The sequence below is a fragment of the Rosa rugosa genome, chromosome 1, assembly GCF_958449725.1.
Source record: "Rosa rugosa chromosome 1, drRosRugo1.1, whole genome shotgun sequence".
NCBI lineage: Eukaryota > Viridiplantae > Streptophyta > Magnoliopsida > Rosales > Rosaceae > Rosa > Rosa rugosa.
Window position 1 is genome coordinate 28,401,102 of NC_084820.1, and position 18,406 is coordinate 28,419,507.

At 41.0% G+C, this 18,406-nt stretch overlaps 1 protein-coding gene and 1 long non-coding RNA gene across 2 annotated transcripts; one reads left to right on the forward strand and one right to left on the reverse strand.

Moving 5' to 3' along the window:
- Positions 1-544: 544 nt before the first annotated feature.
- Positions 545-1,382, forward strand: LOC133732062 (uncharacterized). The gene has a single exon (XM_062159520.1). It carries the CDS (start codon positions 738-740, stop codon positions 1,098-1,100), a length of 363 nt encoding a protein of 120 aa, XP_062015504.1. The 5' UTR covers positions 545-737; the 3' UTR covers positions 1,101-1,382.
- Positions 1,383-14,956: 13,574 nt separating this feature from the next.
- Positions 14,957-17,402, reverse strand: LOC133732098 (uncharacterized). Its single transcript, XR_009856939.1, has 3 exons — positions 16,843-17,402; positions 16,092-16,170; positions 14,957-15,131 (listed from the first exon to the last, which is right to left on the reverse strand). It is a non-coding gene; the product is annotated as an uncharacterized LOC133732098 (long non-coding RNA).
- Between the last annotated feature and the right edge of the window lie 1,004 nt (positions 17,403-18,406).

Consider the following 18,406-nt stretch of genomic DNA (forward strand, 5'->3'; position numbering starts at 1 on the left):
TCAGAGAGGAAAATGATAAGAAAGAGTAGCGAAGAGAGAGCCAAAAGTTTGAATGGATATTATTGTAAAATCATAACTCAAAAGAGATGTAGATCTTAATCTAAGTGAAAACTTAGCTAGCTCAGGAGAGAGCATCCTCTCCCAATTTTAGTCACCTAAGCGTAACATATACACACACACATACATAGCTTTAAAAAGTGATTGAAGGACATTGGTCCATATGGTGGGGTTCCTCTAGAAAACGGCCTATAATGGCTCCTTTTGACCATAATTCGTATAGTAGGGCCACCAGCCTACAACTGAGAGAGATTATAAGCCGTCCGATTTCCTGATCCAAATTAGTCATGATCAAGACAGTCAACGTCAATGGGTTGCAGAAAATGAACGAAAGAAGTTTTCATCCTCCCAGCCACGTCATCCACGAACGCGTTAAATTAGCAGTGGAAGTATGAGAGATTGATGACATGTATAAATTAAAAGAAAAGCATATATTATTTGCATCGATGATCTTCCACGCTTCTTCATAAGACCAACGCTGCAGTTTCTTCCTTTCTTAGAACTCATACAACACGTACCCGCAAAACACGCTCTTACGCCAGACCAAAACCAAAGGGAGGAGAAACCATTCATAGATAAGACCTGGGAGAAGAAGCTCGAGGAAGCAAAAGGAAAACCAACGAGGATAAATATTGATCATTCGGAGTTCTGAGTGCTCGATCATCCGAATCTTATTTTCAATGGCGGCAGAAGCACCATCTTCTTCTTCATCACGTAGCAATGTTTATCATCAAGGCTCCGACGACAAGGCCTTGACAGAGTCGGACTTGGCCGCCGCACAGCAGCTGATGCAACTCAGCGACGAGGATAACAACAACAGCAGCAGCAGTTGCGGCAGCAAGAAGAGAAGAAGTTACAAAGGGGAAGAGTACGAGACAGATGAAGAAGGGGTCGAATATCAGAGCCCCCTGAGTGTGATCACCTGCGCAAAGATTGAAGAGATTTTTGGGAAGGAAGACGAACAAGATTACCAGCCAAAGAAGAAGACAAGGTACCGGTCGCTTGCTGATATTTATCTGACGACCAAACCAATCAGAACATGAATGCAGCATCATCATCATCCTATGGGAATTGAAAGAGGAGAGAACTACTTAAGAAACCCTAGTGATGGAGATTTTAGATTAGCTAGGCCTTAGGACATGGGCTTGATTGTCTTAGTGATTAAGTCTATTAATTGTTCAAAGAGCTTCATTATTATAATTTGCTTTGTTAATTTGGTAGAAGTATTAGTATTAGCTGGAGAGTGCTTGCTAGCTTAACTTGTGATTTATTTGTTAATAAGTTTATCTACGACATACATTGATAGTGCTTCTCTTCCATCAGTATTGATCAATCTTAGTACTTCTTTAGCCGTGGATCGTTCATGGGATACCGCATTTTGTTCTGCTCATCTTTACAATTAGCTGGGTGCATGCTGCTATTTAATCGGTTGCAAATATCAGTAAGAACTCCTATAATCCCAATTCATAATCATCACGATGGTATACATGCATCTGGTCATCTGTCGATATACATAGTACATAGTTACATACTCCTATGTACTCCTATGTACTATGTAAGAACTCCTATGTACTATGTATATCGACATACTCCTATGTACTCTCTGGTTTCAAATTAGTTATTTTTTGATGAATTTGATTACAAGAAGTGGGCTTTGAAACAGAAGCTTCATTTTTTTCTTTCAGAACCCGTTGGAGGCTCCCTCCTGCCGCAATGGTGTGGGGCGTCAGAGGCTGCTTCTCCGTGGCCAACTCGAAGGGGCTGAAGTTCAAAGAATAGATCTACGACCAACGTACCTTCAAGTAAGAACATAAATTCCAATCACCGCAGTTATTTAGGTGGTATCCCGAGATTGAAGAGATCGAATTCCTCCCTCATTGAGGTCTCTCGAGCCTCATCATGCTGCAAAATTCTCCAACCCGCAGCCCCGCCCCGATTAGTAGCAGCCGCTTCACCTATCTCTTTTTTTATCCCAAGTGGGTTGAAAGTTGCAGCATGCCCCCTTCGGGCAATACGGCTTTCGTATAGGGCTGTCACTCGGTCGGTCGAATCGGTTATAGGTATTACCAACTTCAACCAAAGTTTTCGGTTTCAAAATTGAGCTACCAATTACCAACCAAAATTTTCGGTTTTTAATCATATCTACAAAATTCGGTTTTTCGGTTTTCAGTATTACCAACTTTAGGACCACTAATTCTTTGTAATATAAATTAGAATGAATAAAACTAGGTTTTTCAATTTTATAATCATAAACTTTATATTCATATACTAATTATAGCTTTCTTTTGTATATATGACATCAAGTTTTAGTCATTTTCAATAAAACTAGGTTATTTAACCATCTTTGACTAGGTTAGTTAAAATACATGTACTATTAATGTAGTATATGTAGTAATGTTCATACTATTATAAAAAGTTTTATGTTTATTTCTTAATATATATGTATGTGTATTGAAAACCATAGTATATAAAGCTAATATTTAGCTAATCGGTAGATTCAGTATTTATCAAAACTAAACCAACTTTTTATGTAATTTTTTATTTCGGTTTTATCGGTCTCGGTTACCAAAAAGTCGGTTTACCAAACCTAAAACATCGGTTGGTATTCGGTAAGCCCTACTTTCGTAAGTAATATGTGAAGCGGCTGAACGATCCTAGAAAGGCATATTTCGAATATAGAGGAGTTCCTGATAGAAAATGACGACTCCTTCAGAAAAACAAAGTTAGTAGAGTTCTTTTTGCCAAAGAAATCCGGCCAGACGAGTCATCTACTTTCTGACACCTACATTGGGCCATTCCATTGCGTTGCGAGCTCGGTTAGGGAGTTCCTCACTCCGAATTAAAACCGGGGTCAAGGGAGAACTAGGAGGAACCTCGATCCCATTTGTCATAGCTGGCATTGATATGGTTCTTACCTCACAAAAATACCATGCAATCATGAACAGGCAGTAGTGCTGGTACTAGACAGATCGTTGAAACAGAGCTTGATAGACCTTTTAAGCTTGGATCGATGGATGTTGTATCAACACATGTGTAGTGTAGAAGTACAAGATTAGGCTTTTATTCTGATGTCATCGATTATTCTTAGATGAAACAGATTCTTTTTGGTGATGAAACATTGCTCATTATAGCTCTCAGGAGTTTGCTCGAGCAGTATTACACTTGGTACAGTGTTCGATCAGTCTCTACAGTGTAACATACAAAGAAAGCAAAATTGCGATTGATTGAAACTTGTTAGGTTTGAGTATCAATGGATAGGGATCGAGGCTTAAGGTCGAATATTCTTATGTGTTATACACGACACTTGACATTCAAGAAGTGAAAATCTATTCTCTCTAACATGTATATGCCCCCTCACATGCAGTCAAACTCATGTGGATGAATTATATTGACTGAGACGTTGCAAAATTAACTTTTTAAACTTGACTGAAACATGATGAATCGTCTGCTCTGATATGGATCACATGCAATAGAGTAAGATCATCCGACCTCAAAATAAATCGGAATCGGGGTTGTGTATCCTTGAGCACATAAGTAAGGAGGCAGCGCATGCAAAAACGTGAAAACTGGGGTGGCAATTTTATGATTTGTGCTGATTAATGGTTATATACTCTAGATTATGGAAATGCGCTTTGAAGAGTGATCGATTAGAAGAATTCAAAATCAACTCCAGAGAGTATTTAGGAGACCAAGTCATTGAAGAACGAAGACCTTAATTGGGGTTTTTATATAAGAGTTAAATCTGACTGTAATTAAGCAATTAGCAGATCAACACCGGTGTTGGGAACATGTTGACTCGGCTGGTCGATGGGACTGGCACCCAGTCAATCCATCACAAGTCCGTGCAAGGAATTTTGAAACTTTTTCAATGAGTTAGTTGTTGACTTGCTATTTCCAACATGATCTTAAGTTCTTAACGACCACTAGATGGTTTTCGTTTTTGAGTTTGATTCTCAAGTAAATTTAACTCGAGCACTACGATTGATTTCTAGACTTTTGGCGCGTACACTAAATCGGTAGCATCCAGTACATTTTGATGCAACTTACGAGACACGGCCTTGTTTTCAAGGATGGGGATGGATGTAGTGTTAATTTTTTGAAATATAACTGGAATTGGCAGTACAAATCCGAAACAATGTAGCTGGCGGTTGATGAAAAGTGGGATGATCTACTAAATTGGGGACGATTCTGACCTAATGATTCATCCTCTTGCTTCAAAACATGCTTAGGTTATACTTCAGGCCGCTACTGATGTGTAACGTTAAAATATCATTTGGATAACACTGACACTGAAATACTAGCCTCATGTGAAGGCCCTTCAATTGTAATTACCTTCAGTGTTTTTATTTTATTTTATTATTATTTTTTTTTCATATACATCTTTTTCTAATTTCTAATAACTATTTTCATTGATTTCATTATAAGCTTGTAGTACGTACAAAACGCCATTATTTAAAAAGAAAATGCTATTGCTCTCACTATGAGAGCTCCACTTTGAAATACTAGCCTCATGTGAAGGCCCTTCAATTGTTACCCACTTCTTTACTGTTTTTTTTTTTTAATTTTTTTTCATATACTGTTTTAGAGAATCGATATTTGGGAGAGAATTTTGTTGTTTTTTCATTGATAATAGGGGTCTCTTTATATAGAGGATTACAAGCATAAAGATAGAGTTGTACATGAAAACATATGTAATACCCCGAAAATTCGTTATTATTTTCCGAGGATTTTCCGGAATTTAATTAGTGGTTATTGGACGATTTCGTGGTTCATGGATGGAGCAGAAGAGTTTCAGATGAATTTTTATTCCAAAAATATGGTTTTAGGGAGGGCGCAAATGTTGACTATTTATACGTTGGGTTTATCCAAAAAACTTCCTTCATGAAAGCCGTAGAGCGCGTCGATACGAGTTCGTGGACATGCGGCACGCGGAAATCGGAGTTCGTATGAGAAAGTTATGGTCAGCAGAAGTTTCTGACATTTTTGGAAATCACTATAAATAGGAATTTCCGTTTTGGGAAATTCATTAATTTCATTTTTGGAAAGTTTCTCTCTCCTGATTTTTTACTAACCCGACCCTTACCCTGCCGATTCGACCCGGCTTTTCCGGCGAGCTCCGGAGACCTCTAGCGGCGAGACCTGGACATACCTCTTCGCCTCCTTGTTCCGATCCTCCTGGTGGTGGCCTCTAGCGCTGATTCTCGGTCATGGTGGTGCAGCAAAGCGGCGAACCCGAGTGCAATCGGACCCGGTCTGAAATCTCAGTTCCGGCGACGATAGCGGCTCAAACTTGGCTTCTTGAGTTCGTAGGAGCCTTCCCTGTCGATCCTTGGAGGTTGTTTGAAGCGATTTACGTGGGAATTGGTTCAACACGAGGTGAATAGTGATCCTCGCCTTGTGAACTTGATTTTGGCCAATCTAGGCTGAGTTGGTTCAAACCCCCAGGTATTAAAGTTGTTCTATTCGGTGTTTTAGACATTTTGGACGGTTGGATTAAGATGGTTTTAAGTTTTGACTGGTGGTGGTTGTGCCACCGCCTGTGGCTGCGCTTTGGTGGCATTCCGACCATGTAAGGAGCAGTTTCTTGTGTTATTTATCATCTACTCGTTGATACGAGCTTTTTGATATATAATACTTAATTTTTGGAGATTGTATGAATATGTTATGGTTTTTACCGTTTTCGATAGTTTCGGTTATCGATCCGTGAGGATCTGATTATCCGATAGACTTGTGGTTTTGTCACATCGATCGTAAAAGCATTCCGAAAACTTTGGGTGGTCTCAGATGAAGTTTCGCCTCGATTGGCGTTACTTTCAGGGTGGTTGTTCGATTTGGGGATTCGAACTTTAATCACTTGGTGATTCGTATACTGATTTGAGATCATTGGTGATTAGGTACTTCTGAAGGTTATTTGGACGAGTTGTTGGTGAGAGTGTTAGTTCGGTTCTGAGGTGAGTAATCTCACAATGTTCATTTACGAACGAAGTTACCTTTATCGTTTTGAGAGTTATTTAGTTAACTGCAAACTATAGTCGGTATTAGTAGCATTTCTGAGTGAATGATTACGTATATATATATATTTACGTGAAATATGTATATTCTTATGGGTTGATGGGTGATTTAAACAATATGGATTGATGAGTTTCATTCTATTGTTTTGAGGCTTGACTTTTCGGGAAACATTGTTTTAAGAATTGGGAATTTCTATTGTTTGAAAAGTGTCAAGATTTGGTGTGAGTTGCTTTAATGAGATTTGAATGTTTTGATCTAACGACTGGGGGTCTGAAGATCTGAGAGTGTTGAAACCAAAAAACAAAAAAAAAATTCATATATCTCTGCTGATAAGCTTAAGGTTTGTTGGCTTTGAATGAGGATAATTGCCATTCAAAGTTTGGTTGGCTTTGACCAAATTCAAACAACAAGCAGATGAGATATCTTGCTATTCAAAGCTTTGACCAGTTTCAAACGGCAAGCAAATAGATGTCAGCTTTTGACAAATTCAAGTGAGAAGTTCACTGCTATTCAAACTATTCAAAGTGTAGTTACAGATAAGCATGTCATTTAAAATTCAAATTACAAGTTTGGGAGGCTAGCTAGAGCTATCTGGGGAGTAACCATATTGCTATAAAATGATAACGACGTGAAGAGAAAGAGGCAGCAGAGGAGAAAAAGCTACAGAGCATAAATACAGAGAGGAGAGAAATAGAGAAGAAAGGTCCAAGTTTCGCTACCAGAGAAGGAAAAGAAAAGCTGCAGGTATACGGCTGCATCCATGGTTATTTTTTTTATATGAAATTTCCTAGACGATGCTCATGATAGGAAAAGAGGTCTGCCTCCCTGCGACGCAAGCATCTTCAATTGATCTGGAAGAGAGTGACCGTCTCGTATGGAGTTGACAAACTCTAATAGGCCGTTCATGAACGACCATAACCATTAGAGTTTTTCCAGCCTCTCCAAGATGATATTTAACGCATCAAAACAATACGGTTGTTCATGAACAGCCTCGTTTCAATGCTCGAAGCTCCCCCGAAATGGTGTTGTTTGCAGCTCTTAGGTGCTCTCCACTTCTTAATGGCATCGAAACAATACGGTTGTTCACGAACATCCTCATTTCAATGCTCAAATATCCCTTGAGATGGTGTTGCTTATGCATGACTCAAGCTTCTCCTAAAATGAAATTGCCGTGGTCCTCCTACCAAAATTTTAGGAGAATGAAGCAAGTAGAGGAATGGAAGTTCTTGCAACTCTTTCATTTGTGAATGAGAGAAAATAATGAAGTGCTATAGCACTCTTTTCTCTATTAAAAGTAAAAGAAACGGTGTACTTGACATTGGTTCAAATTTCTCCTACAAGTATTGAACAGAGCCATCACACCTCCTACAGGGTAAAAATTCAAGCTCTCTAATTCTTGTTGGCATGTGGCACTAACTTGAAAAGTCAAACGGTGGAGAAGTAACCAAGGCCTGCATACAAAAGACAAATGCTTTGAAATCAATATAAAAGCAAGGATTAAATATTTGTTACTCCCTATACTTTGCTCCGAAAAACAGTTCAGTCCCTCATCTTTTAAATTAAACAATTTAGTCATTATTCTCTCTAATTCTCACACAACAGGTCCCAGAGTGACCATTATACCCCTCACTTCCTTTTTTTATTTATTTTTCTCTCTTTTTTTATTTCAATTTTTCCTGCTTCTCTATCTATCTCTCTCTCTCTCCCTAAAAACAAAACCCCTAATTCATATTTTGGGTAGTCAATTCATCATCTCAATTCAATTAGTACAATTCAAAGAAAAAAAAAACAAATCTATGGGCTGGACCGTGGAAGAAGACGAAGGTGTGGCATTCGACATGCCGGAGGAGGTAGCTCTCACCTATGACGGCGCCACCAGGTCTCTCCGCAGCAACAAGGCCAAGACCAACTTCCTGACACCGTTGACCAGAGGATATCTCTCCCTCGACCTTAACATCTCCTCAGCCCAGTCGGCCTCCCACTCCAGCTATCTAGTTGAGTTTCTTCACACCGGCGTCCTAAACGACGTCATGAAGAGAAAGGAGGCGGCGGGGACGTCGTTTGTTGTGTCCGGTGTTGTCTGAACCCACTTGGATCTTGAATTGTTCAAATCTAACACTCTGTGGTGGTTAAATGGGTCGACGACGACGGAGCGGCGATCAAAGTGGAGGTCAGAGAGGTTGATGGTAGGGATTGGTTGGGCGTCGGGTCAGGTTGTGGGCTGGAATTGGTGTGATGTTACGGGCGGGTGGATAAAGATTCGGGGGATGGAGGAGAGACCTGAGTCGACGAGGCCCTTGACTCCAAGCTTGGAGTCATCGAATTGCTTTTATGACACTATATTTGAGCTCTGCTATTAGAGATTTCAGGTCAGAGAGGTGGGGGTCCGATCAACCCTAAACCCTTACCAGAAAATGGGTTGCCATTAATGTGGATGAACTCGAGGTCAGAGACGAATTTGGGGAGAGAGAGAGAGAGAGAGAAGCAGGAAAAATTGAAATAAAAAAGAGCGAAAAATAAAAAAAAGATAAAAAAAAGGAAGTGAGGGGTATAATGGTCACTCTAGGACCTGTTGTGTGAGAATTAGAGAGAATAAGGACTAAATTGTTTAATTTAAAAGGTGAGGGACTGAACTATTTTTCGGAGCAAAGTACAGGGAGTAACAAGTATTTAATCCTAAAAGCAATTAAAAAAATGTATGGCTGCAAGTTAATTAGCAAAGACAATGTCCAGATGCTTGCAAGTCTTCATAATTAAGCTTTTTCTTTGTTTCTGGAAGCGGTGGCTTAATAATGGAAGAAGACAAAATAGAGGCCGATTTAATTGGTGGAAGAGAACCCCAAAATGAAGGGAGGTTCTCACCGAATGCTTTAAGAACTCGCCAAAAGATGAATGAGTATGTGGTTTTCGACACAGAGCACTGACAAGTGAAAATAAGAAAGGTCAATTGTCAAATACGTGCAAGACAGGAAAACCGATCTCTTAATCAAATATGCTCAGAAGCAAATGTCTTTACCCAGGATGCAAGAGGTGAAGACTCAAGGGAGTATTCACTCCCATCTGCAGAGTGGAGATGTCGTTCACCAGATAAGGCTGAATCAATGCATACAGAGGAAATTTAGTTGGGCTGATTCGAAGCCCAAGATGAGTGTCCAGATCATTTTATTTAGGCCTGATGCGAAATGAAGCTGAAAGGCCTGGAAAGAAAATATGGGTGTCCAGATCATTCTACTCGGGCTTGACACAACATGAGGCTAAAAGTCTAGAAACACAGGAGAAATACAAACCACCTTTTAAGCCCGTTCATCTTAAAGTTCGGGTTTGGCCAAATCTGTTCGTCGACAAGTAAGAGAGACAACACAAGAGCCCGTTCACATGGTGCAGTACGAGATTCGACACATTGGGTGCCCAAAGTAGATCAACAGGCACTCTACGACTTGGATTTCTATAAAAGAAATACATTCGACGGATTCAAAAAACACATACATCCGTCGAACACAAAGTTGGCACAAAACCGAGAAATACCAATTCTGCTGAACTACAATGGTTTGATCCCTTTACAGGGTATGTAGGCAATCTAGCAACCCACTAGATGCAACCAGAAATCCAAACATAATCCCTGACTCCACTAGTTAAATTTAGCCAGTCCTAAATTGAATCACTGACTCCAGTCAAATTCTCCCAACACCAGAAATACAAATTCCTCTGAACTACAATGGTTTGATCCCTTTACAGGGTATTTAGGCAATCTAGTGACCCACTAGATGCAACCACAAGTTCAAACAGGATCCCTGACTCCCTGGTTCATCCAATCCCAATCCTTGATCTGTCCAGTCAAATTCATCCAAACACCAGAAAAGTCAAATCATTCCCAAAACGACTTCAGACACAAATCCAAAGTAAATCGAATCCCTGGTTCATTCACACCAAATTCGTCCAAACACTATTCCTATTCCAAAAAACAATACCCTCCAATGGGTCATACACCCATTGGAACTCTTGAACTACGAGTGGCTTGATCCCTCTCTAAGGGTACGTAGGCAACCTATTCAAGTATCCGGGTGCTGCCGCAAAAACAAACAAACAAACACACATCCACAATTGGTTTCTTCATAAATGGAATCAAATGGTGTTTCCCTGTAATAAGAGAATATAATTAAGAGACACATTCTGTCTTGAATGGGTCGAACCCGAAATAATTAAAACTCTATTTACTAAATGAATATGAGTGAAATTATGTTGGGTGACATTTACGCTCACTGTGTGCAATATTTTTCCTCAACAGAGAGTCACGGGTGGTGATTTTTCCTTTTGATTTGATTTAACATTTTGGGTCCAGTGTGATTTGCTTAATGTTTTGAATCTGATGACCGGGGGTCTGGAGATTCGGAGGTCACGGTGTGACTTTGGTTTAACATTTTGGGTCCAGAATGACTTGCTTAATGTTTTGAATCTGATGACCGGGGGTCTGGAGATTCGGAGGTCACGGGGTGACATATATTTTGGATTTGGTTTAACATTTTGGGTCCAGAGCGACTTGCTTAATGTTTTGATGTGGCGACCAGGGAGGTCTGATGATCGGAGGTCACGGGGTGACATCTCCTTTTGAGAGTTGAGTAACATTTGGTCCTGAGTGACCGCTTTTAAATGTTTTAATCTGGCGACCGGGGAGGTCTGATGATCGGAGGTCACGGGGTGACATCTCCTTTTGAGAGTTGAGTAACATTTGGTCCTGAGTGACCGCTTTTAAATATTTTGATCTGACGACCGGGGAGGTCTGAGGATTTGGGGTTGCTGGGAGTGACCTCAAGCATATATATCGGGACTTCACGCCTTTGGCCAGGTGAGTGGATACGATCAGTTAGAGCTCTAGTCTGTTGCCATTGTACATCATGGGGAGTAGCGGGGAGCTACTTGATGCTCATGAGTACATGTTTTAAAAGGGAGTTTCGGGGATTCTTTCTTTTAAACGTCCAGGGTGGACTTGTGTATCATATTTAATTGTCAGAGTTTCAATTATTATGATTTTTTCACGGGGTGACTTTTGTTTTTTTCTTTTGGGAAGCATGGTATGTATTCCTTTTTCTCGAGTTGAAAGGTTTTCCTCGTTTTGGTGTGAGTTGTGTAGAGGTTGTTTTGAGTTACTCATATTAGCTTTCATAAGCTTACCGGGTTTGTTGTGTGACAACCCGGTGCACTCTTACATGGTGTAGGGGTTTATCCTGCAGGTCAGGGTAATCGTGGCTGAAACTGAGGTAGCGTGCTAGCAGCTTTACGGTAGGAAGCCAATTTTGTGCTTTTACCGTGATTAAGACTTCCGCTTGTAGTAAACTCTGAGGAGCATTGTGGCAATTTAATTCGTAACTTGTGTAATATTTGACTCTACGGAGCGAGTCTATATTGACATAGTGGGTTCAGGGCATCAGTATGTACTTGGTTTAAAAGGAAAAAGTTTTCCAGGTATTTTTTATTGATGGCTGAATCATCATGCATATATAATTATGAGATTATATATATTGATTTTTAAGTGTGTTTAAAAATCGGGGCGTGACAACATAATCGTACAATTATTGGATATCTACGAATATCTCTAATATAAACCCTATTACAACTAGAGCAAGTAATCTAGAGTTTGGGCCAGACACATATTCTGGATTTACTTGAACACTCCCCCTTGTGTCGCCCAAACACGGTGCTCCTCTCGTTGCCTCATTAAAAAAACATTGCCGAGTAACAAAAACCCTGTGGGACAAAAATAACCTCGGTCGAAGGGGAAAGAGAGCACAACACACCCTTCACGTTTTGAGATCAACATGTAGACATCCCCCCTAATGTCTGCATCTCCCCTTGATGACTACGATCATGGGAGTTCAGATAACTTCCACAAGCCAATCTTGCTACATGTTTCTCAAACGTGGATTTGGGCAATGACTTAGTAAACAAGTCTGCCACATTTTCCTCAGATTGAATCTGGTTCACTCTGATCTTGAGGAGCTTCTGTTATTGCTGATTGTAGAAGAATTTGGGTGACATATATATGCTTGGTATTGTCGCCTTTGATGTAGCCTTACTTCATTTGTTCAATGCAACATTATCCTCATAAATGCTGGTAGGCTCATCTGTGGTAAACTTCAAACCACAATTGCTTCGAACATGCGCAACTATGGATCTAAGCCATATACATTCACGAACCGCTTCGTGAAGAGCAATAATCTCTGCATGGTTCGAAGAAGTAGCGATAAGGGTCTGTTTTGTAGACCTCCAAGATATCACGGTCTTACGCATGGTGAACACATAACCATTTTGGGAACAACCTTTGTGTGGGTTAGAGAGGTACCCAACATCAGCAAAACCTTCCAAAACACTAATGTCGTGTTGGGATGGGGAGAGGGAACGCAGACCACTGTTGGTGGCGTTCTTGACATATGATGGGTCCGAATCCATCGTCTCTCTATAGGGATAGAACAAGCCCATATCAATAGTACCACTTAGGTATCGAAAGATATCTTGAACACCAGTCCAATAGCGTCGTGTTGGCGCAGATGTATATCTAGCTAACAAGTTCACGGCAAATGAGATGTCTGGTCTTGTGCAATGAGCTCAGTACAATAATACGCCTATTGCACTTAGGTAGGGCACTTCTGCCTCTAGCACATCTTCGTCGTCATCTTTTGGACGGAATGGATCATTCTTTGGATGAAGACTACGAACGACCATTAGGATGCTCGAAGGCTTAACTTTGTCAGTATTAAAACGCCTAAGCATCTTTTTGGTAAAAGATAATTGATGAATCAGGATACTATCTTCACGGTGCTCAAGTTCCAAACCGAGGTAAAACCGTGTTCTTCCAAGGTCCTTTATCTCAAACTCGGATTTCAAGTGTTTAGCAGTTTCCCTTAACTCTTTAAGGGTGCCAATTATGTTCATGTCATCAACATAAACCGCTACTATTACAAATCCGGAACTTGTTTTCTTTATGAAAACACATGGGCATAGTTCATTGTTCAAATATCCCTTCCCAGTCAAGTATTCACTTAGGTGGTATACCACATCCGTCCGGATTGTTTCAATCCATATGGTGAGCATTTCAACCTTATTGCAAATGCGCTCCGTGGTTTAGAGCTACTTGACTTGGGTAACTGAAGTCCATCCGGGACCTTCATGTAAATCTCTATACAGATATCCCCATATAGATACGAAGTAACCACATCCATAAGCTGCATGTTCAGTTTTTCAGAAACTACCAAACTGACAAGGTAGCAGAAAGTAATGACGTACGTCCATTACGGGAGAATATGTCTGCTCGTAATCAATTCCAGGACTTTGTGAGAAGCCTTGCGCCACAAGGCGAGCTTTGTATCTTACAATCTCGTTTCTCTCATTACGCTTTCTAATGAATACCCATTTATGACCAATCAGTTTGGTGTTGGGCGGTATTGGCACAACTAGCCCGAATACCTTTCTTTTCGCTAGAGAATCTAGTTCTTCCTGGATCGCATCTTTCCATTTTGGCTAATCAGCTCTACGTTGGCATTCATCAACAGAGCATGGTTCGATGTCAACGGTCTCAATAATCTCACGCGCTACAGAATACGCGAATACATCATCAACGATGATGTAGTTTCTTTCCCACGTCTCATGCACACTAGTGTAATTTACAGAGATCTCTACATTCTCAGGAATAGGTTCTGACATTGAGGCGTCCACCAAAGATGTCTCTTGGACATAACTATAATCCGAAACATTCTCATGGGACGGATTTTGAGTATCGATGATCAAAGAATTTATTTGTGCCTCATTAGCTCTCTTTCTAGGGCGAGTATCCTTCGAACCAATCTGTCTACCGCGCTTCCTCACGGGACCTGCGGCCATAGACGCCACATCACTGCCAATATGGGCAGTGGCGCCATATCCTGGTACCTCAGGAGCGGCGTTACGTCCTGTATTTGGGACGTCAATCTTTGTAAGCACATTTGCAGTAGGTATATGTGATCTCGTCACTTTGCCAACATAAGAAAATGCATCAGGCAGAGTATTTGCTATGTTCTGGAGCTCGTTAACTCGTCGCACTTCAAGTTCGGATTGTGCAGTACGGGGATCGAGATGAGACATAGTGGGGATAGACCCCGAAAATTCCTGTCGTTCTTGTTGAACATCTGTGTTCTTATCTCCCCCTAACGATGGGAAGACTGTCTCATCAAAGTGAAAATCCACAAATCTAGCGGTAAAGAGATCGCCTGTCAAGGGTTCAAGATAGCGGACGATAATTGGAGATTCATATCCAACATAGATGCCCATTCGTCTCTGTGGACCCATCTTAGTACGTTGTGGCGGTGTATTAGGCACATAAATGGCACACACAAAAATGCGTAAGTGCGAGATATCAGGCTCGTACCCAGTCACTAGCTGTAATGAAAAATAAGGTTGGGTGGCAGTGGGTCGTAGACGAATTAGCGTGGCTGCATGCAGTATTGCATATCCCTAAGCGGAAACAAGGAGATTGGTGCGCATAACCAATGTCTGTGCTATCATTTGTAGACGCTTAATAGTGGCTTCCGCGAGACCATTTTGGATATGAACATAGGGAACTAGAAGCTCTACATCAATCCCCAGTGACATGCAATAGTCATCGAACATTTTTGATGTAAACTCCCCAGCATCATCAAGTCGAATAGAATTAATAGGATGGTCCGGGTAGTGAGCTCGTAGACGGATAATCTGGGCTAGGAGTTTAGCATAAGTAGCATTTTGAGTGGACAACAGCGTGACATGTGACCTGTCACGCCCCGAATTTTGAATAACCAATTCAAATCCGAAACATGAATAAACAATTAATACAAATAACGTTCTGAATTTTTTTCTCACAAACAAACACACCACTCGCCACTCAACACAAAAACTCGAAACCCTCGAGTTAATTATTACAATTCACTCTTACAAAGTAAAATTGCAAAGCTCTAAATGAGCATAACAAACCTCACAATATAATGCTGTAATTCACATAACACTACTCTAAGCAGCCCGATCACCGTCCTGGTTCTCCTGACCTGTAGGATTTCCCGCTACACAATTTGAATAGTGTACCGGAAGTTGCAACAACACAAAACCCGGTAAGCTTTTTACAGCCAGTATGAGTAAACAAGAAAGAACTGTTGATTTTAAATTACAATTCTTATAACTCAACAATACAACCAACAATCTCAACATCCACGACGCAAACGTCAAACCCATTCAATATCACCACTTTGGTCTTATCACACAACACTATCACCATTTTTGGTCCTATCTCACAACACTATCACCACTTTGGTCCCATCCCATAACACGTTAGAGCTCTAACTGCCTCGTTACCTCTGACACCTTGGCCTAGGGTCAAGCAACGGCAAAAATACTTCGGTTAACACTATAACCGTCGCGCTTTGGACATCCCCGTCCTCAGCACCATATACTTCGGTTAATAATAAACCGTCGCGCTTTGGACATCCCCGTCCTCAGCACACAACTTCGGTTAATAATAAACCGTCGCACCTTGGACATCCCCGTCCTCAGTACACAAACACTCCGGTTATCCTTAACCGTCGAACTTCGGACACCTCATCCTCAGAACCCTACATTCTCTAACTCTATACATCCTCCAATGTAAATCATGAATATTAACAAGAACTCATCAATCATGTTCATCACATATAAATATGGTAAGTCACATGTCAATTCATAATAATTTAATCATCCCAATTTCACACTCTTCAATGTCACACCATTCACATATAATCAAGTAAATATATATACGTAATTATCCGCTCAGGGATAATCACTAATACCAACTATAGTTCACATGCAATAAAACCGAGAAATTCATTTGTATAGTAAAAATCATTTTACTTACCCATGGACCGTAGTTGATCAAGTCCATATGATTTTAAAACAAATATTTATTTCATAAATATTTTCACGCAATTACGACAAAATAAGGTAATTAAATTTATTCGGTTCGTAATATGAACCACGTGAGGTTTACTCACCTCTAAATTCCCGCTGCGTCTTCTTAACAGCTCAAAATACACTTTCACGAATCGTCCGCCAAATCAAACCGTCGATCACCTAATCAGACATGACCTTAACTTAGCCAATAACTCAAAAACATAATCAAACGACAATCCAACGGTCGGATCGAAATTAAATGATGATCCAACGGTCGGATCCTCACAGATCGCCTTTAGGATCATCCTCCAAAAATCATCACGAAGATCCAACGGTCAGATCTTCCTGAATCGTCCTTACTAACATCTCCGCTAATTTATACGAAAATTCAACGGACGGATTCTCACGAATCGCCTCCTAGTCACTGTTTAGCAATTATACGAAGATCCAACGGTCGGATCTTCGCCCATGACCACACAAAGCCACTGGGACAGTCATAAGATCAACATATCAAAACTACAAGTCCATCGGACGGTCCGATCTTCACATATCACAAATCGAACGATCGAAATCGATCGAAATCGTAAAATTCATAACTTAATCATATGATATCCAAAAATTGTGTATAATATATCAAAATGATCGTATTGAAATATAGAATCTGAAAATGTACAGAAACCATATTTTTGATCCCCGGAGGTGGCCGGAAAGGGCCGCCGGAGATAGTGGCAGAGCCGCCGCCGACCACCACCAATGGTGTCGGGGCCGGGCTGCTCTTCTTCCTCTCATCATGCTTGACAACTTTCATAACTAGCACGAAGTCTGAAAATGACCGGAAGGAATAGAAATTACCTCAAACCAGTCGGTTGGCCGGAAAAACCCAGAAACCGGCGAGCTCCTAGTTCGACGTAAAAACTGCAACTTCAGACCTCGATACCTTCTGGAAAGTTGTTCAGATCCTCACTCTGAGTTCACCAGTTCAAGAAACACTCAAAACAACGTCCTGTAGCGCGAGATATATTGCTCGAAGCTTCGGTTTTCGATTTGATCGGGTCTGGCTTCCAGCCGCCACCACGAGTAGCGCCGCCGTGCAAGGCCACTTCTGGGAGCTTCAGGACGTTGAGGCGAGCTTGTGGATGGAGTTTGGTGAGGAGTGGTGACTGGTAGCTTGAGATATCAAGCTTGAAATCAAAACGGGGGTAAACCGGCCTTGTGCTCCACCGCCGTGTACGGCCCACGAGACGGCGAAAGGCTGTTACCGGCAGCTGCGAAAGGAGGAGGCGAAGGCGTGGGACGTGGTCTGGGGTCGATCGATGGCCTGTGGAGCGAGAAAAATCTTGGAGAAATTTGCTCTGTTCTTTGGGTTGTTTTCGGACGTGAGAACGGGAGAGAGTGGAATTTCTTTTCCTCTTTTTTTTTTCTCTTCTGTGCTTGCTTACCACCTTCCAACAATCGCATACAATACTACAAAAGAACTAAAGCAGAAGCACTGTGCTGCCTACCGCCTTCCACCAATTCTCATTCAATACACAAAAGAAATAAAGCAGAAGCACTGCTTCACTGTTGCTCAACACGCCTCACAGATTTCTTTTCTTTTTTTTTTAAAAAAAGAAATCATCACTACTCTAGTGCCAAAACCAGAAAATTCAATAATTAAGGTAATGGAAAATGAGGTTATTACAATCTACCCCCCTTAAACGAATTTCGTCCCGAAATTCAAGCACCCAATTCCACAAAGAGCTGTGGATACTTCACTCTCATGTCAGACTCTAACTATAGAATCTCCATCTTTTCCAAATCTGTAGTAATCTACAAAGCCTCAGCCCTTTGTATAAAAATACATTCCTATGGCCACTAAATCCTTTCATCACAAACGTAAACTCACAACACAACTGCTCAACATCACTCCACATCAATTACACAAAATCATCCCATGGATCATCACATAGATCATCACTTAGATCTTCACAGAGATTATCTCATAGATCCTCACATAGATCTTCACCCTGTACTGGCATACAAGCACAGTAAAAACTCCCACAAAGCGTTTCGCTACTCAATTAGCATCACTCAAAACAAATCATCCCCAAAAGCACGCCAATAAAATATGTCACCCAGTGACGATGACTTGGGCTTGCTCAATCCTTGGCTAAGCATTAGGGCTGGCCAATTGGGCCGAAGAACCGAACCATCTACATTTCGAACCGGCCCAAACCAATTTGGGTTTAACATTTGGGCCTACTATTCGGGCCGAACAATTGGGCTCACTATTTAGGCCTACAAATCGGGCCTAACATTTGGGCTTACTATTTGGCCCACAACTTTTTAGCTCGGCTACGGTATGAAATTGTACATACCGTAGGTATACCGTATATACGTATGCATACCATACAGAATGTATATACGTATGCATACT

Excerpts from the sequence above, each read along its gene's own strand:
- LOC133732062 (XM_062159520.1), top strand. The coding sequence starts at position 738 with ATGGCGGCAGAAGCACCATCTTCTTCTTCATCACGTAGCAATGTTTAT.